Genomic DNA, 19,202 nt, shown 5'->3' with positions numbered 1-19,202 from the left:
ATTATTTGATAAGAAATTATTTAAAAATCAATTGAACCCATTATATTTATTTAAACATTTATATTCAATTTATCTAATACTCATTCACTTTTACTATAATATGTTTAATATTGGTTATTATATAATATTTTTTAATAAATTTGTTGGATTATTATAATTTTTAAATTAATAAAAAAAACAATTATATTTTATGTAATTAATTATTAAACAATTTTTATTAAGATTGTTAAATAAACCATATATTTTGATTTATGAAGCTTGTTATCAGATTTATTTTATACAATTTTTGAAATAATCAACAAAAAATTTTCTAAACAATTTAAATAAAATGTGTATTTTAAAATTTAAATGAGTTTTTTGTTATCCACGTTCAAAATCACTGATTTAAAATATATATATATTTATGTTGCGAAGTCTGAATTCATATCATACCTCCCCCTTTGGCAAACTCCCAGTATATGAATATATTATAATATTTTTTTAATAAATTTTGAAATATTGAAAAAAAGTATTTTTGTGTGACAACACAATTATTAACGTATAAATTAATTATAAAAACATTAATTAAACATTTATTGCATTTATTTTTGAAAGAAATAGCTTCGAGACAATCGGAAATTCATTATATTTTTATTTTTTTTAAATCATTTTGTATTTCAATTTAGTAGTTTTTATCTTAAAAGTATTTTGTAACTCAAATATGTCTTTTTAATTAATGTAAATATTTACAAATAAATACCTTAAATTAAATTAATAGATTAATAATAAATAATATTTGTTTTAAAAGCTATTTAATGTTTTTAAAAATTTAATAAACATTAGAAAGTTGTCGTGTTTTAATAAATTAAATGAAATATTAATTAATAAATATGATAGCAATTTATTTAACATTTTATTGTGTTATATAATAAATAAAACTATAATTTAAATGCTAAAAAAACATTAGATATAAAATATATGTTTTTATATTCAAAAACTTCTTAAATTGTATACAATGACCTAAAACACACAAAAGAGTCGGTTAAAAATCATAAATTTAAAAAACATAAACCGATTATATTATTCAATAACTTAAATCCATTAAAATTTCAGAAAAAAATAAAACAAATATTAATATTGTTTTAAAATATTGTTAATAAATATTAAGCAAATATTTTTGAAAAAAAATCTTAAGTAGAGATTATTTTTTAAATAATCTATTGTCTTAATAATAAATATGTTGTATATATTAATTCTAATAAGTTATAATTATTGTAATTTTTTATAAATTAATTTATGTCATTGATGTAAAATATTACTTAATAGTCAAACTGTATGTTACAATAGTCGTGCACCGGTAGGTGATAATCCCATATCTTCGTAAATATGTGCCAACGGATTGGGATCCGGTACTCGACTTTGTGTATCAATACGACGATAATTAATGCCAAAGTTTTCTTCAGTAGTGGTTCTCTGGTATGTACAGCAAAGGGGTGAACAATACATAGAGTTTCTGGCGCACCGGCACTCTAGACCTAACAGTTTTAATAATAATATTTTAAAATAGAAAAAAACAATTGCTTTTTTTTGTCAAATTAATTAAATTAAAATTATTTAATAATCAATTAATAAAGTATACAATTATTAGACGCGACACCAATTGTTTCGCCGGTAAAGTAGGCGATACCCCGTATGACACAATCTGCTCGAACCAAACCCTCGTCTAATTTTCGTGAGCCGTATCTCTGTCTTAATCTTCTTGACTTTACATACATTGTTTGGTTTCTCTCAGGTATTGCTGAATATGAAAATTACAAAAAATAATTTCAATAATACTAAATGTCATATAATATTGTTATATCAAATCAATTAGCTTTTCTGAAAATTTTTCGAAATTTATAATTAATTTAAGCATATCTTTATAGAAAACTTTGATATTAAATTAAATTTAACCGTTTAATTGAAAATTTTAAAGTATTATAAAAAATTTATTTTATTATTAAATTTTATAGATATGTTTAATTTGATCATTTTTTTATGTTTATCAAAATTTATATAAATATCATTTTCTAATTATAATTTATAATCATTTTGTTTGCAAAACATGTCTAATAATTTGAAGTAAACGTAAATCTAAAATTATTACGTAATCTAACTTTTTATACTTTTATTATTAATGTACAGTATATGTACTGTACTTATAATATCAATAAATTATTGAGAAATGTTAATTGTTTAAATCAAAATTCTTATTATTCAATATATTAATAACACTTAATTATTTAGTTAGAAAATAAGATATTTCTATTAAATATTACTAAAGTATTTATACTGATTACTAAAATTTACATATAAATTATTTTTGTTGATTTGAAAAATAAAACTATTAATTCAATTTTTTTTCTTATTATTATTATTATTTTTAAAACGATAAATTTAAATCAAATATAATTTAATAAATTAACTGAAAAATAAAACTTACGGCAATTATAAATGGATGGATTGCATACACCCTCGTATGGTATGACTGTACAGCCCTCGGGAGGTGGCGGACAGCTTTGCCTTTAATTATAATAAGTTATATAAAAAATATATTAAATATCTTTTTTTTTTGTTAAAAGATATTAAAAAGTAATACCAAAAGCATTTGACAAAACCGTTGTCACAAAGACAATGATGACATCGATGTCTTCGGACAATTCGCTCGCCGGACAAGTAATTGTTGCCTTTGAACGAACAGCCCTTCTTTGCCGACAAATATTTGTAGATTACCCGCGAGTCTGTGATATATTATATAAATAATATATCACACTATTAATCAAAATTATCTTTTTTTCAAATTATACCATTGATGCTACTGTTGTGATGAGATCTGTTAGTTGTTTGGTTTCCAACATTATGACCGTTCAATGGATTGCATTGACATAATATCATGATATGTACTATAATTACAATCAATAGGAGTAATAAATTGTTTTTCAATGCACTCATCATTATATTTTGTGCACTTTATTATTATTATTATATTATTTGCACTTTTATTTTCCAATAACTTTTTTACAATGGTTTGGTTTGTATGCGAAGATAATACTAATAATAAATGTATTGATTGTCTCTATATATAAGACAAAACAATATAAAACTCATAACTGCTATAAAAAAAACAATCCAAGAGTTGAAAGTAGTTGTAAATGTAAAAGTAGTGACAGGTCTAAATTGATAGCTCTCTCTCTCTCTCTCTCTCTCTCTCTCTCTCTCTCTCTCTCTCTCTCTCTCTCTCTAAGTCTAAGACACATTATTATTGGTCCCAAAACATTATCAATAAAATAAGGTATAGTCAAGAAAGAAAGAAAGAGAGAAAGAAAGAAAGAAAAAGAGAATTAGAAAGCTATGGGTAACCACTTCTGCAGATATAAAACATGAAAATCTTTAGTTTTGCTTCAATAGTATAATTAGAAAGCAATGGCATAATAGACATCAATGCCCTCAAGCATTAAATCGACATAAAATAGACAGTGAAATGACTGCAGACAACAACAACACATCAATTTTACTTTCAATGCAAACCATTTGCTGAATTAAGCGAAACATTTAATAGCTTTTATGCAAATGTCGTTTCAAATTGTATGTATGTATGTGTGAGAAATGTCAAAAACTTTGTTATTTTTAAAATAAATTTAAATATTACTAAATAGTTATTTATCTCAATATTAAAATTGTATCTTAATATTTTTTTATTAAATAATCTCGTTTTTATGTGTATTTATCAAAGATAAATGTGATCTAATTTTATTGTATCTTAAAATAATAAATATAAATAATAATTATTTTCACCTAAAAATAGGATAAATTTATCTAATATGTCTAATGTAACAATACTTGTGTTTAAACTTTAAAATTTTAATAAAACCTAATATAGCAATTCATTAAAAATAAATTTAGATTAACTTAATTATATCTATTTATTATCTCAATAATATAATTTCAATTATTTAGAATAGTATTCCAATAATAATTATAAAATAATTAAATTATGTTAAAATAATTAATTTAAAAAACAGTTTTTTAGCCAGAAATGATTGATATAGACTCATGTTATATGATATTTAAAAAATATTTTTTTACTTATTTTGTTAACATATGTGACCGACTTTTTTTAAAAAAAAACAACATATCATCACTTAAATAGATACTGAGATTTACGCGATATAAACAAAACCATTAATTAATGTAATTTTATGTTATAAACATTTTCTTCATTTATCATCAATTTTTCCAAACATACAAAAAAAATTATTTGTCAAATAATAAGAAATAGATTTGCCACTAATTGTTACGTAAGATTTATATATTTTATAAATATTATTTTTAAAATTTTGAAAAAATTATAAATTAATATTGATTGTAGATAGTAATATAGGTATTATCGTATAATAAATGTAATATTGATGATATAAGTTCACAATTTTAAAAAAGACAAACAAAATGCATAGTATTTTTTTAAATTTTATTTTTATTTTAATATTTTTTTAATGATTAGCACCGAAACATCGGATATATCTATACATAACAACATAGAAATTCCTATCATTTCAATAATGGTTTTGATTGTCAAAAATAGTTAAGAAATTGATTGAATGATATCCGACTGAGTTATAGGTCACGACCTAAACAACAGAAAAAAAACTTTTTGTATTTATAATAAATATGCACTGATTATACATAATATTATCATTTTTATAATATATTTATTGAATTATATAATAATAATATTGAAAAAAATTCAAATACTTGTGTCATAACTTTAATACTATTCTTTGTTATCAATGTTAAAGATTCAAACAGCTAATCGGTTTAATATATTATAAATTAAATATATCATAAAAGTCAAACACAATTAAAGTATAGTAAACTATATATAAATAAAAAACACATAAAATACTAACTTATAATTTCTGATACAATAAGTTGCTGTTTGAGAGAAAAACAATTATTGTGAAGATTATAGTATTTTTAATGATAACTTTCTTGGATCCAAATGCATGGATGAGTCACATTAGTTAGCAAAGGTGTGTATGTATATGTATGTACCGTAAATTTATGTGTATATCTATGTGTATATCTATGTGTATTTCTATGTGTATGTCTATGTGTGTGTGTGTGTGTGTGTGTGTGTGTGTGTGTGTGTATGTGTGTATGTCTATGTGTGGTCTTATAATTTTTTTGAACATTAATTCAGTAAAAGGTCAATAAACAGTAACAATAAAACTCGTGTCTGTGTTTAATATCAATGTTTATCATTTACAGTAACTCTTTCCGTATTTTAAATTTAAATTTTGATTATTATAATATACATAGCCATGTACTGTATTATAGTATGATATTATAATATATTTTTAAAAATGTATCTATTTAAATTTGTATATTAAAATCAATTACGGTAATTATAAGTTATATATTAGCTATTAAAACACTAAACATATAAAATATTATACAATATAATAATATATTACCGTAGATACTATACTGTAGTAGTCATCAATTTAATAACTTAAAGTTATCCAAAAAGTTAAAGACAGTATTCATGTTTTAAGTTTTAAAGTATTAAAATTATAGAAACATTTGATAAATTAAAATATATAATATACCGGTAATAATAATAAAAAGATACTAATAAAATGTATTGTATATGACATTAGAACTGCTATTGTTATCTATCGATAATTGTATGGCATTTGAATGCAATCATAAATAAGTTTTGAGAAATAAATAATTTCTCGATCGATATGAAGCATATCTATTGGATCAGTTGGCAAATTAGCCGAACCGAAGTAAAATTCAAAGTTTGGTTCGCCATTGATATCGAATTTAACAATTGGTATGACATGTGATCCCGACTGAAGAATCGGTGAATTAAATGTTTCCATGGCTTTCATTTTGAGATCATTTTTCAATCGTCCATTTCTATCATTTTTAATCCTAAAAATAGTTTTCTTAAGATATTTCAATTGTGACTTCTTTTCGATACAAAACATTCGGTTCTCATAAACCATAAGCGGATTGTTTTGGTTCATCTTTTCTAATCTATTGTAACTCTCATCCGATTCTTCAACCAATGAATTCATGATATTTGTGTCCAATTGTGTCATACCTAGTGTTGGCAAAAAAAAGAGAAATTTTTAAAATAATAGATAAATTTCCAGAAACTTTCTATTTGTCTATCTCTTGTCAGATCGAGTTTTGTCTAATTGTTTGGTTAGTCTTTGAAGTTTTGGTTATTTGTAAAGATCTTCTGTTAACTACTTTTAAGGCATACAAATGACATAAATTGAGAATTAAATAACTTTTTTAAAAATACAAATCCATGAGTTATATCATATATGTATAAATTCTTAAAGATGTCAAACCATTGTTGTCGATCACGACTAGACTTGAATTGCGTTTGGTTTGACTTCTTGTCGACCGTCGGTTCGATGACCAACCAATTGATTCCGATTTTACTTGTGATTGATCCATAAATAAAAGTCTTATGAATCTTATTAAAACAATACAAATAATTATATAAATTTTTGACTGATATTTGATTTCTTAATTACTCTAACAAAAGATATCGAAAATACCGTTAATTTTGTTAACTAATAAAAACTTTTTTTTTTGTTTTGTTTGTTCAAAACTGTTCAATAATGCTATTATAACACTACATATTAGAAAACATATAGTAATAGTGGCTCTAATAGTGTATTATTATTAATATTATTATAAAATAATATATTGACAGCTAAAACATTGTCATTAAGTTATGTACAGTATATAACTTTGATAGGTTTGATTTGTCGGCAAACTTCAAAGTATAATTCAACTTTTTTTATGAATACTAAATGAATAACTAATAAACCGGATATTAAAAATTTAGGAAATAATAATAATTACGATATAATATTTTTATCATTTAATGATAATGTCATTTTTAACACTGGTTATAACTTATAAGTAGCAGTATTTAAAAATTTATATATACTGTATATATATAATCTTTAATAAAATTATTAGTTAATTAAAATTAACTATTTTTATGAATAATATGTTACGATTATTTGAATTATACTGTATTAGTATAGAAATTACAAATTTGGCGCTTAATGTTAAAACCATTGCAAATATTTATTGTATTTATTTATGAAAACAATACAACACTTACAATGTATTTCATAAACTTATGATTAGTATTATTGTAAAATAAAAAACAATAATATTATAAATTATTAACAAAATAAAAAACATTTTTAAATAGCAATTAAATTGATTGACTAATTGCTGCCAAAAGTAATGGCAAACCTATTGAGAAGTCCAACAAAAGTAAGCCATTTGTTGGCCATTGTATTGAATGGCAACAAAACAGCGGTCACTGCTGTCAGACATTGTATGCATTTTTTTGTGGACACTATTTCTTCAAAACAAATCTTTAAATTTTATTTAAATTGTTTTTCCTGATTGTCTTTGAATTTGATGAACAGGTGGTTTCATTCGCGACTGGAAACCCGGTCACTACCCGAAGACTCAGGAGGAAAGAGAAGCGGCGGCAAAGAAATATAATCTAATTCCCGAAGATTACGAACCATATCCCGAAGGCACGGGTTATGGAGATTATCCCAATCTACCGGTTATTATTTGATGATCTGATTGACCACTTATTTCATGTTTGTAACCCCAATCTATCTGTTGTATTAACAGCCCGTCGGTCAGGATGCCAGAGATCCACACGAAGACTTTGATTACCACTACAGACGGCGAAACTTTGGTGAAACGGTCTGTCATTTTTGTTTGGATGAAAATTCCTCTGATTTAGAGATCATCAAAGTCTTGATTTATTTTATTGTTTCAATTATTTAGTTGAATATCAATTATGAAATCTATACATCCGATCGACACAATCCCAATGAAGAACTCCGATATCCAATGTATGTGTGTTTTGGGATTCATGACATCAAATCAATATTTCCATTAATTAATACATTCATTTGATTTGGTTTTTTTGAACAGTTGGGCGATGTATGCCTTTCCCATCTCAATCTTTTTAGGCATTTATCTGATAGGATTGGCCGGTGATTACTGGGATCTAAGAGTTTCATATCCAGTGGTAAGCAAAGACAACAACTTAGACAAAACAATTTAGATTAATGTAATTATCATTCGCCGATACTAACCATCAAATGATATCTTGAATTTCAGAAACCAAAACAATTCCCAAAGTCTGGTATAACTCATTACACGTTTGAACCGTTAGATAATTAATAGATGACTTGTGGTAAACAAAATGATTAGTTATATATTTAGTTGACTTTCAAATTAATTACAGATTTTTTTTTTCTTAAATACATATTATCTTCAGTTTTAAAAATGTTTATTGTATTGTAATTATGTGTATAAAGCGATGATTAATAAAATTAAATAAATAAAAAACTAGTTTTAAATTTGATATTTATTTTGATATAAAATTTATAATACAAATGAATAAATATAATGTTTAATGAAGTAATCAGTTGTTGGATCAGTTGAAGTGACAATTGGGTGAATGCCTGTTAATCTGCGATTGTTTTCTTAAATTACGGACAACTTTGGCCAAAGCCTCGGGATTGACACCATTCTCGATGAGCTTAAAACATATGACCAATGATTCGGGATCTAAGTCTGTCTTCATAATGTTTGACATCTCGTAAATGGTTTCCATTAACTCTTTGGATCCATTGGGCCGTTCATCCAGTGGTGAGTTGAGACCAAATTCTTTAAGATCGCCGCCTTTGTCGTCCATTCAACTGTTTGTGTTGTAAAATACAATTCAATGAGATATCAATTGGTTATAATTATCACCACTTTTTGGGATCAATTGAAACAACTGTTTCTTTCGTCTCTAACTAAAAGACACAACACTTAGGAGTCATACACAACAACTGTGACATCAATTGAAGTGTTGTGTTGTTGTGAACCCCAATATGTTTTGATTCAAACATATGATTAACACGTGTTTTCCGATACAAACTAATTGTCATTTTTTTTATTGAAATAATTGTCGGTAACTTTGAGACCTAATTTTAGTGACCAAATGGATGACCATTTAAGCGACGACTCGTCTGACAATGACTGGAGTGGCGCTGAAGAACTCGAAGACTGGACTCAAGAATTAACTGATATATTGTGTCTGTTTTGCGATCAAACCGTCAAATCGATGTCCGATTGTTTGTCGCACTTAAAAATTGGTCACAACTTTGATTTGATCCAACTATGTGTTGTCCATCATMTGGATTGTGTTGATTATATTAAATTAATTAATTATATAAGATTTAATCGACCAAAAAGTGATGAAATAAAACAATTGATTGAATCAAAAGTTTATAACTCAGACGACTTCATGAAACCAGTCTTAAGTGAACCATTGGATCAGATGCTGACATTCGGTAGATATACTATGAAATTATTATGATTTCACTAGACTTACAATAAATTTGATTATTTTTCTAAGATATTGAAAGTCATTACAGCGAAGTGTTAACAAATTTAAATGAAGATAAAAATTGTGGAAAATTGTCTGAAAAAGAGCTGATCGATAGGTTAAAGAAAAGTGAAGAAAACGTCGAAACACTGACAAAACAATTGTCTGAAATGCGACGTCTGGTCAACGATTGTATGGAAGATGAGATGGAAATACTGGAACCGAAGCAAAATGTTGGCCAACTGTCCAAACAGGAGGACTCGCATTACGTTTCTTCATATTCTCATTACTCCATTCATTACGATATGTTGAGTGATAAAAGCAGAACTCAAGCCTATGAAGACGCCATCGTTAAGAATAACCATTTCTTTAAAGACAAAACTGTTTTGGACATCGGCTGCGGTACAGGTATTTTGAGTTTGTTTGCGGCCAAAGCCGGTGCTAAACTAGTTGTGGCCGTCGATCAAAGCGATGTCATCTATAAGGCGATGGACATTGCGGTCGAAAATGGACTCAACAATAGAATTAAGTTTATCAAAGACAGAATTGAATGGATTAAATGGGATTTACATGATTTGCCACAAAAGTATGACATAATTATATCCGAATGGATGGGATATTTCTTACTGTTTGAAGGAATGTTAGACTCAATACTATATGCACGGGATGTTTGTCTTAACGATAGCGGTCTTCTTCTGCCAAACAGATCTTCCCTATCGATCGCCGGTGTCTGTGATAAACACTTCCAAAAGAATTTCGTCAGCTTTTGGGATGATGTCTATGGATTTAAGATGACATCTATGAAGAGTGATGTTCTAAAAGAAGCTCAAATTGAATCAATTTCTTCAGATATGATTAATACAAGTGTTTATTCAATAAAAGAATGGAATCTAATGGAGTGTTCACTTGAAGAGACAAAAGGATTTGAAACCGATTTTAAGTTAATTTGTAAAAGAGATGACTCATTGACAGCTATTGTCGGATGGTTTGACTGTCAGTTTAATTCCGATCTATTGGACCATAAAGTGACTCTTTCGACATCTCCGTCAAGTGAATGCACGCATTGGAAACAAACGGTTTTCATTCTCAAAGAACCAATTGTCTGTAAAACTGATGATACAATCGATGGTAATATCAAAGTTTGTCGAAATAAACATGAAATTCGTTCACTAATTGTCGAGATTGTCATAACTGGTTATGAAAAACAAGTCTATCACTTGTCTTAGGAGTTGTTTAGTCAAACAAATTATTTTTATTGAATTTATTTATATAAATCATTTTTAAAATGACAATTTGTTCATAAATTTTTTAATTAAAATAATATCTAATTAAATTTACCGAAATCAAATTAATAATAAATTGGAAATTACCGTTAATGGTGGGCCCTTACCGGTAATGATTACCTATGAAACTACTGTAAAATGAAAATTGGTTTCGGGTTTGATTTGTTTTTTAGTTTACCGTAACTTTAAAATTTTAATATAAACTATATATATATATGTACATAATATCTTACCGTATATTAATACCATGGTCATATTACTTTTTGCTATAATTACAAAAGTATGGTAATTAGATGATCCATTCATGTTTCATAATTGTCTAAATTTAATACAATAATTGAATAGACATTTAATTTGTTGTTCACATTAATTGACTTTATTTTGTTGACAATTGATATCTTAGTACATATAACTCGATAATATAAGCATCGGTTTGCATATATGTTTCGTTCGTTGGATTCAAACATTTTGTTAATTTTTGTTGATATATATATATATATGTATTGTTATCTCATTTTATTTATTTTTTTTGGTTTACATTCGTTTTTATCATATGTTTTGGTTCAAGTGTTGGTCGTTTAGCTCACAATTGAAGGCTACATAAGTTACAATAATCAAGATTTTATATATTTTGTATTGTGTTTGAAATTTACGGTGTATTTTATAATAATAATCATTAATAATAATTCAATATATAGTTTAGTTTAATAAATTTTTTATATGTTTTATTGTTGCGATTGGCTAGACTTGAGGGGTAGTGGACTAGCAATTGTTCTTTAGAAGCGATTATTCATTTAATATACTTATAATAATAATAATAATAATAAAAATGTTTTGAGCGAAAGGCACAGTCGGGTAACCACACAAACCCTACCAGCAGTTCAATTGATTGTGATTTTCATAAATAGTGACAATTTTTTGTTGTTTAAACAAATATGTGTGTGTTTTCTCCACGAAAAACTAAAGATAGATAGAGAGGGGGTTGGGTTTAACCATAATTTCTACGTGTAATATGAGTATTCATATTTGTTTTTTGTCTCTTTTTTTGTTTGTTTGTTTAATTAATTTGCTTGTAGTTGTAAATAAAGTGTGAATAATAAGGATATATAAATATAAAGGATTGGCGAACAACTATAGTTAAATAACTGATTCAATTTCTCTACATATCGTGTTATTACAATACTTTTTTGGGATCTAAATAAGTAAAAACTCGATAAAAACTAATTATAAAAAACTATTTAATAATTTATAGAATCGTCTAAAAAACATGTTTCATATAAATGTGACCCAAACTGCAGTTTTTAAAAATAAATATAACAAAAGTTAATTGTTTTTTTTTGTTTGTTTAAATCTATAACCTTATAATAAGTAGCGGTTTTTTTAAATATATATGCATTTGGATTATAAGTTGCCGTCAATTTAGAGTACATTTAGTTTTTTTTGTTAACAATCTCTTCGATCAATTATTCAAAACTTTTTCACGTAATTCTTTGAAACCTTTAGTACCGTCGGGACCTTTCGGATTACGGATGACAACAACTCGTGGTCCGCTTCCTTCCAGTTTCACTCGTGTCAATCGTTCGGGACGTGCGGTCACTGTTTCGCCGATCTTAACGATATTACAGGCCGACGATTTGCCAGTTCGGTGACTGTTTAGTATAATAAACTCAACCAAATCTCCCGGAACTAAGTTTGAGTTATTTTTTACTTCAGACATATGAAAGAATATATTGGTTTCGTTTTCATACGTTAGGAAACCGTAACTCGCTTTAACACATTCAACAGTTCCCTTAAAAAATCAAATCAAATGCCAATTAATAAATCATTCAAAATTTCAATCAATCAATCAAATAAATACCTGATGTTTGGCTCGAATGACCTGAACATTGACGGCCCGATATTTTTCGGCCATTGAATTGTAGCCGACTTGAAATTTGACGGCATCGCTCTTTTGGATAAACTCGTTGATGTCTTTAAGTGAAATCATACTGAACTCGTACTCAGTCTTCTCTCCACTGTCGCCACCGTTAACAGTCTGGTCGATCACAATACGTATTAAACCAGTGTATTCTTGTTGTTCCGGATTAAATGTACGAACATTGCGTACAACAATTCCCGATAACATTTCGGGCTGTATTTCATCGGCCGGTTGTTTGCGACTTGACTGAGCCCGTCGAACGGCTAGTGCTGTTAGTTTGCCATTTTTAAGGGTCGCGTTATACTCGACTAGTTGTCCCAATTCTACCGCATCGATATTACCATCATATACACTGTAATGAAAGAATAGTTCTCTCTGTCCATCTTCGGTCTCAATGAATCCAAATGTCTCTTTAAGGGCTACAACTAAACAAACAAATAAACAAATTTTTAATACAAAAAAATTACTAATGATATCTATAAGTGAAACATACCATAACCACGGTTTGAATATTTATTGCCATTTTTCTGATACATCGAACTTCTGGAGGCGTTCATAGATTGACTATTCTTTGAATCCTTTTTATTAACTTTAAGCACACTTTGTGTTTGCGAATCATAAGAGTTTTGATTGTTATCATCTGTCGGCGAGTCATTGATAACCACAGGCTTTAATGGCTGTTGAGTATAGTTGTGATCGTTTTCATAATAGGAAGCACTGCTCAATAAATCATTGTTTTCAGATACTGTGGTTCCGATATCTAATTGGGAAAGTATTTCGGACCACGAATTAGTTTTGGCAACTATTCCATCAGATCCATTGTATGTCTTATAATTATTCTTCTGGTCTGAATCCAAATGAATGCCATTTCTTTCATTTTCTAATTCAGTATTGAAGTCAATTAATGGAAATTCGTTTACTTTTCCAAAATCATCATTCAGTGAACCATTAAGTTTTATATTATCATCATATGGTGTATGATATGTAATACCATTTTGCCATTGTCTTTGTGTTGAACTCTTGCCATTATTGTCAACAATCAAATTTCTATATATAGTTCCGTCCGGAAGTAATCTTATGCGAAGAGCTTGAAGTCGACCAACAGATGAAGGGTCGGAGCCAACAGTGAACTCCACCTCATCGTTAAGTTTGAGGGAAGCATTTTGATCGAGAAGTTCACTAATTCTGAAGTAGACACGAGTGCCCTCACGATTCCAACATTTAATGAAACCGTAATAATCCTTAAAAAATAATTTAATTTAATTTTAGTAAAATTTAAATATATTTATTAAACTTATTTTAAACATTTTTTATTTACCTTAAGTGCGGCCACATATCCTTGTTCTCTATGTTCTTGAGTAACAGTAAATGTCTCCTCTAACAGATCAATATTAGATGCGTGTTGTAAGCTATCTCTACGGTCGGTAACAATTTGGAAAGTGACCAAATCATCGCACCGTAATGTATACTCTCCTCTGATATCTCGTTCACCATAAGTTATCTCTATTTCGTCTCCAGTTTTATTGTAAACAATACGACCGGGAAAGGGTTCAGATGGTGCTCCAGACTGTAGTGTTATTTGTGATCTGGAACTGGAATGAGTGTTCTGTCGGTCCAATGTTTTCACTATTCTTCCTGTGAACCATTCATCGGAGGTATCTTCAAAAACTACAGAACCAGGTGTTAGTTTATTGACATTTACAGCAACTTCTTTGTTGTTTCGGGTTTGGATACAGAACTCGACGTCATCTCCGAGCTGTAAATCTTTAAAGTCTTTACATTCGGATGAATGAAAAAATATCTAAAAAAGTTATTTAAAAAACATTTAATATTCATTTAGATAACCAATTAGTTAGTCAATCACATACTTCTTTGACAACATCTGAGCGCTCAATAAATCCAAACGACTCTTTTAAAGTGCAAATAACTCCCGAGTGTTTCTGTGGTGTGGGAATCTCAAGCCTGACGTGTCTGGCTCTTAAGTTACCACTTTTATCGGTTGCAATATAGAAAGTGACGCTATCTTTTGAATTTAGTTCCTCTTCGTCTTCGATGTCATCCTTAGCGAATGGTAGAAAAAAACATTCGCCTCTATTCTCATACGCAATTCTTCCCTCTCTTTCGGTGGTTAACTCTGTTGTTACAAAACCGCTAACTCTTTCGGTACTCAATTCTTCAGCCATAAATGCTTCGTTTGTTATTTTAATGACACTACTKGCTATCGGTTTGCCTGTTCTCCTATCGTATGTCATCTCAAACTCAACCGGATCTCCTAATTTCAAGTGCTCTATATTTCCTGAATATTGACTGAAAAAATATTGGAAATTAAAAAAATATAACAAAAATACAATTTAATTATCTGTTAATTAACTAATCAATACCTGTAATGAAAGAATAGTCGCGCCTGTCGTTCGCAACACTGTATGAATCCATATGAAGCCAACTGTATAGACAATAATAATAATTAAGACATTTCTGATCTACCGAATTGTTACAAATGTAAACTACTGACCAATTTTTCGACAATACCGGCCTCTCTGAAGCCTCCCTGTGWTGTTGTATTATTAGCTGATGAAGAATTAGTGGTGGAATCGTTGTTCGCATTTGTTTTCTTATTATTTGAAAATACATTATTAGACGATGATTCAAATGAACGACTGGTGCAGACATTTGCGAACACATTATTAGCATTTGCATTGTCGTCGGAGTGAGTCAAGTGATTCGTGTGATTGTTTGGCAACTGGAAGGCCTTTAAATCAAATTTTAAAAATCATTAATTAAATTAAATTCAAGTTTAATAGTCAACAATAATGGTTATACCTTCCACTGTGGACTAGCCATAGTCCAGATATATCGCAATGTATCTCACAGTCAGTTTCAATAAAATAAAAATTATTTAAAATGTGTTTCTTTTTTTTAAGTCAACTCTTTAGCGGACTTGTGATTTGTAGAGATTATGATTATTATTACAATTATTAATACAATTCAATGAAGTTATTATTATTATTATTATTATTATTATTATTATTACAATATATGACAATCATATCACATCATTAGTAAATATGATATCATATAATAATATAGAGGTTTATATCAAAAAGTGTTTGATGTAAACAATGGCCCAAATTATTTGACTAATTATGAGTTTCTTGTTAATTGTTGGATACTTTTTGTTACTTTAGTTTCAAATATCTTTTTTAATATATTAAAAACGTTTTATGATTTTGCTTTCAAATTAAAAAAAAACTTAAAAATAATATAATAATAACCATAAAAAATATTATTTTCTTGCTTTTTGTTAAGAGCTATTACAGTACAGTAGTTTCGAGCGTTTCCTTTCAATATATATATAAATATTTAATTTTCGTGTCAAACGATTAGATGAGACTTTTTTTTCTTTCAAGAGGTTTGTATTATTATTGCCAAAAGTGTTACTCTTAAAAAACAATTGTAATTAATTAACTATTAATTTAATTTTTATCATTTGTTTAGTAGTAGTAGTAGTAGTAGTAGTTGTTGTAGTATTAGTTGTGTGTATTTGTTTAGCTGAGCATTAATCTCGCGTTTTCTCTATTATTTGTTTTCGTGTTTTTTCTTTGACTTTTGTGTTGATTATCGCTTTACTTGGTTTTCACACTTTGTTTGTTTGTTTTCTTCTTTTTCTTCTTCTTCTGTCTTATTCTGTTGTTATCTTTACTGATGTTTCGCTTTACTTCTTTGATGTTAAATGGCTAACAAACAAACAAACAAAAAACATTATGACATCAATTAGTCAATTATTAAGACAAAACAAATGGTTAAACAATTATAATTCAATGAATGACAATCCAAGACATCATCGACATCAATGGTCAGACAATACCAACAATATTGTATGTATCACTCAAACTGATTCATCACTTAATTTCAATGCTATTAAAATAATATAAACTACGGATCAGTGGCCACAATAAGTGGCGGTCAATGAGTGGTCAATGTTGTCATCGATTGTGTCATTCATTTATTAACTGTTAGACCGATTGCTAAACCAATACATACCTCGAACTTAGGGCACACTTAACGGCACTTTAACTGTAGTTATGCCGCCATTTCTAATACACTCAACACTGTCGACACACAACACTGTACAACACTAGCGCCGAATCCATACATTCAGTTCAATTCAATGCATTCAATGCCAGTCTCTCTCTCTCTCTCTATTGTGTGCTTTGTGTGTATTATTCAATACGACTAACTTGTAAATAATATTGAATATTACAGACAAACTTAGTTCACATAATAATAATAAACATAAAATTCGTCACTAAATTCAAAATACATTTTATATTTATATTTGTCGTAAGTTTTGGTCAAAAAAAACTAAAACAGTATTTGTATTATAAAAATGTGTATAAAAATTAGTGTAAATATTTTAAAACACGATTTACTGTATATTTCATGACATGTGCTTTGGATAAAAACATATCATTAATAATATAATTATTATTATTGTCTTCATTTGATGCCAATTGTGTCAAACAATTAATTATTGAAATCATAAAGTTAACAAAATAGCGGTCAAAATGAAGAATAAAAATAACAACAGAAAAATAAAAGAAGAAGAAGAAGTGGAAGAAGTAGAAGAAGATGATGACAGCGACGATGAAAGTATGGAGTTTAGTGAACGAAGAAGCGATAAAAAACCAATTGGTGGTAATATGATGTCGACAAACAAAATGTCTTTAAATAGCAGAGAAACTAATCCAAAGAAACCATTGGATGACGCATCTGAAGAAAGAACTATATTTATTAGAAATCTTTCGTTTGAAACCACCGGCGAAACTCTCAATGAATTTATGCAAACATTTGGCGAAACATTGTATTGCAAGTTATGTATCGATCGGATGACCGAACACTCGAAGGGAACAGCATTTGTCAAGTTTAAGAACAAAGAGGACGCCGATCGGTGTCTGGAATCGTCATCGGCTGACGATAATGACATGTATTTAGATGGTCGACAACTTTTTATGTCGATGGCTGTCACCAGAAACAAACTTAAGGACATTCAGGAAAAGCGATCCGAAAAGGATAGAGATAAACGAAATCTTTATTTAGCCAAAGAAGGTCTCATATATCCGGAATCAACTGCGGCTGAAGGCGTATCACAATCTGATCTCAAAAAACGATTAGCGGTTTGTATAAATTTAAAGATTGTTTTAATTCAGTTGTCATTGAAAATGTTGTATTAATAATATTTATTATTATAATAAAGTTGGAAACTCGTAAACGAAAAATGCTTCAAAATAATCACCATTTTGTTTCCGATACGCGACTCTGTGTCCATAATCTTCCTCTTGATTGCGATAACAAGAAATTGAGAAATATTTTTGTTGAGGCAGTCAGTGATAAATCAGCGAAGATAACTGAGGTATAGTTATAACTAAAGTTATTAATTATTGTTATTATTTTTTGTGATAATCTTTAGTGTAGAGTAATGTACGACAAGAAGAAAAATGAGAAGAAATTCGGTAAATCAAAGGGATTTGCTTTTGTTGAGTTGAGTCAACACATTCACGCACTCAAGTGTTTAAGACAATTGAATAATAATCCCAACATATTTACACCACAAAAGCGACCAATTGTTGAATTTTCTATTGAAAATAAAGTGGCGTTAAATAAGAAGAAACACCGAATGGAAAAACAGAAAAATAATTTGTCAAAGACTGTAGARAACAATGAGAAGACTAATAATAATAAGAATAATAATAAGAATAATAATAATAATAATAATAAGAATAATAATAATAATAATAAGAAGACTAATAATAATAACAATAATAAACAAGAAGACAATAAGCAAAAGAGTAACGAAAAGAAAGTTAAACAACAAAAGCGTAAAGAAGTGGACAATTCCGAAGAGTTACCCGAAGAGGACATCGATTACGGCGGACTTATGTCCCGACCMAACAAACAAAATGAAAAAATTAAAACACCGAAAGTGAATAAAAAGTTGGGAGAAATGCAAAAACAATTGAAAATTAGGAAAAAACTATTAAAGAAGGATAAGATTAAAACRGAAAACAAATTGAGACACAAACAGAAATTAGAGAAAAGAAAAACTAATAAAAATGAAACAAAAGAAATACAAGACTTACATGACTTGCATTACAGGAAAAGAAAGAATATATTCAAAGTTAGTGACAATAATAATAATAATAAACATATTGTTGTTTCTAAACCTAATAAACGAGTTAAATGGTATATACAATAAATTTGTAATATATTTMTTATTTTTTAGATTTATTTGTTAAATATATTTTGTTTTTTAAATAAATTAAAAAATTGATTAATAAATAAATTTGAAATTATAARCTTATTAGTGATTAKTAATATATGCTTATTGTGCAGTATATCAAACATTGTGGTTGTAATGTATTGAATATTCAAATTTCCTATAGAAATAGAGACATCAATTTTAACTGTTTATCCGTTAATTTGTAAATTATAATAATTTCTAAAATATTATTAATAAATTAACAAAATTATTGATTAC

The 19,202-nt window shown here is 27.7% G+C and overlaps 6 protein-coding genes across 7 annotated transcripts; 3 read left to right on the top strand and 3 right to left on the bottom strand.

Annotated features, from left to right (window-relative positions):
• Nucleotides 1-1,317: 1,317 nt before the first annotated feature.
• Nucleotides 1,318-2,913, bottom strand: LOC128957828 (kielin/chordin-like protein). The gene is made up of 5 exons (XM_054303643.1): nucleotides 2,826-2,913; nucleotides 2,618-2,759; nucleotides 2,462-2,541; nucleotides 1,619-1,777; nucleotides 1,318-1,514 (listed from the first exon to the last, which is right to left on the bottom strand). The coding sequence occupies exons 1-5, from the start codon at nucleotides 2,911-2,913 to the stop codon at nucleotides 1,318-1,320; spliced, it is 666 nt and encodes a 221-aa protein (XP_054159618.1).
• A 4,259-nt stretch (nucleotides 2,914-7,172) lies between these two features.
• LOC128957347 (NADH dehydrogenase [ubiquinone] 1 beta subcomplex subunit 8, mitochondrial-like) lies at nucleotides 7,173-8,418 on the top strand. Of its 2 annotated transcripts, XM_054303089.1 has the most exons (7): nucleotides 7,173-7,399; nucleotides 7,494-7,639; nucleotides 7,711-7,785; nucleotides 7,870-7,937; nucleotides 8,020-8,116; nucleotides 8,209-8,284; nucleotides 8,369-8,418. In XM_054303089.1, the coding sequence occupies exons 1-6, from the start codon at nucleotides 7,306-7,308 to the stop codon at nucleotides 8,269-8,271; spliced, it is 543 nt and encodes a 180-aa protein (XP_054159064.1). In that variant the 5' UTR covers nucleotides 7,173-7,305; the 3' UTR covers nucleotides 8,272-8,284; nucleotides 8,369-8,418. The 2 variants fall into 2 exon arrangements, with proteins under 2 accessions (XP_054159064.1, XP_054159063.1); XM_054303088.1 differs by lacking the exon at nucleotides 8,369-8,418 and having other exon boundaries at nucleotides 8,209-8,338.
• Nucleotides 8,419-8,497: 79 nt separating this feature from the next.
• On the bottom strand, nucleotides 8,498-8,979 carry LOC128957348 (uncharacterized). The gene has a single exon (XM_054303090.1). The coding sequence runs from the start codon at nucleotides 8,786-8,788 to the stop codon at nucleotides 8,528-8,530; it is 261 nt and encodes an 86-aa protein (XP_054159065.1). The 5' UTR covers nucleotides 8,789-8,979; the 3' UTR covers nucleotides 8,498-8,527.
• A 14-nt stretch (nucleotides 8,980-8,993) lies between these two features.
• LOC128957346 (uncharacterized) lies at nucleotides 8,994-10,692 on the top strand. The gene is made up of 2 exons (XM_054303087.1): nucleotides 8,994-9,431; nucleotides 9,497-10,692. The coding sequence occupies exons 1-2, from the start codon at nucleotides 9,080-9,082 to the stop codon at nucleotides 10,690-10,692; spliced, it is 1,548 nt and encodes a 515-aa protein (XP_054159062.1). The 5' UTR covers nucleotides 8,994-9,079.
• A 419-nt stretch (nucleotides 10,693-11,111) lies between these two features.
• LOC128958951 (cold shock domain-containing protein E1-like) lies at nucleotides 11,112-15,820 on the bottom strand. The gene is made up of 8 exons (XM_054304919.1): nucleotides 15,488-15,820; nucleotides 15,180-15,416; nucleotides 15,049-15,110; nucleotides 14,536-14,974; nucleotides 13,986-14,468; nucleotides 13,161-13,908; nucleotides 12,608-13,092; nucleotides 11,112-12,538 (listed from the first exon to the last, which is right to left on the bottom strand). The coding sequence occupies exons 1-8, from the start codon at nucleotides 15,506-15,508 to the stop codon at nucleotides 12,209-12,211; spliced, it is 2,805 nt and encodes a 934-aa protein (XP_054160894.1). The 5' UTR covers nucleotides 15,509-15,820; the 3' UTR covers nucleotides 11,112-12,208.
• Nucleotides 15,821-17,089: 1,269 nt separating this feature from the next.
• LOC128957827 (RNA-binding protein 28-like) lies at nucleotides 17,090-18,920 on the top strand. The gene is made up of 4 exons (XM_054303642.1): nucleotides 17,090-17,841; nucleotides 17,922-18,077; nucleotides 18,135-18,459; nucleotides 18,529-18,920. Exons 1-4 carry the CDS (start codon nucleotides 17,233-17,235, stop codon nucleotides 18,918-18,920), a joined length of 1,482 nt encoding a protein of 493 aa, XP_054159617.1. The 5' UTR covers nucleotides 17,090-17,232.
• The last annotated feature ends 282 nt before the right edge of the window (nucleotides 18,921-19,202 follow it).

Source organism: Oppia nitens, unplaced genomic scaffold (genome assembly GCF_028296485.1).
Source record: "Oppia nitens isolate AA-2021 unplaced genomic scaffold, nextdenovo-longstitch-racon4-pilon3 scaffold3_pilon_pilon_pilon, whole genome shotgun sequence".
NCBI lineage: Eukaryota > Metazoa > Arthropoda > Arachnida > Sarcoptiformes > Oppiidae > Oppia > Oppia nitens.
This window is presented reverse-complemented; position numbering and strand designations above follow the sequence as displayed.

What these genes read in the sequence shown, in the direction of transcription:
- LOC128957828 (XM_054303643.1), bottom strand. Translation starts at nt 2,913, where the DNA reads ATGATATTATGTCAATGCAATCCATTGAACGGTCATAATGTTGGAAAC. An exon ending in TCACAACAGTAGCATCAATG is followed by an intron (nt 2,760 to 2,825) that starts GTATAATTTGAA and finishes AATATATCACAG; the next exon opens with ACTCGCGGGTAATCTACAAA. An exon ending in GGTTTTGTCAAATGCTTTTG is followed by an intron (nt 2,542 to 2,617) that starts GTATTACTTTTT and finishes TTATAATTAAAG; the next exon opens with GCAAAGCTGTCCGCCACCTC.
- LOC128957347 (XM_054303089.1), top strand. Translation starts at nt 7,306, where the DNA reads ATGGCAAACCTATTGAGAAGTCCAACAAAAGTAAGCCATTTGTTGGCC. An exon ending in GAAGAACTCCGATATCCAAT is followed by an intron (nt 7,938 to 8,019) that starts GTATGTGTGTTT and finishes TTTTTTGAACAG; the next exon opens with TTGGGCGATGTATGCCTTTC. An exon ending in TAAGAGTTTCATATCCAGTG is followed by an intron (nt 8,117 to 8,208) that starts GTAAGCAAAGAC and finishes CTTGAATTTCAG; the next exon opens with AAACCAAAACAATTCCCAAA.
- LOC128957348 (XM_054303090.1), bottom strand. Translation starts at nt 8,788, where the DNA reads ATGGACGACAAAGGCGGCGATCTTAAAGAATTTGGTCTCAACTCACCA.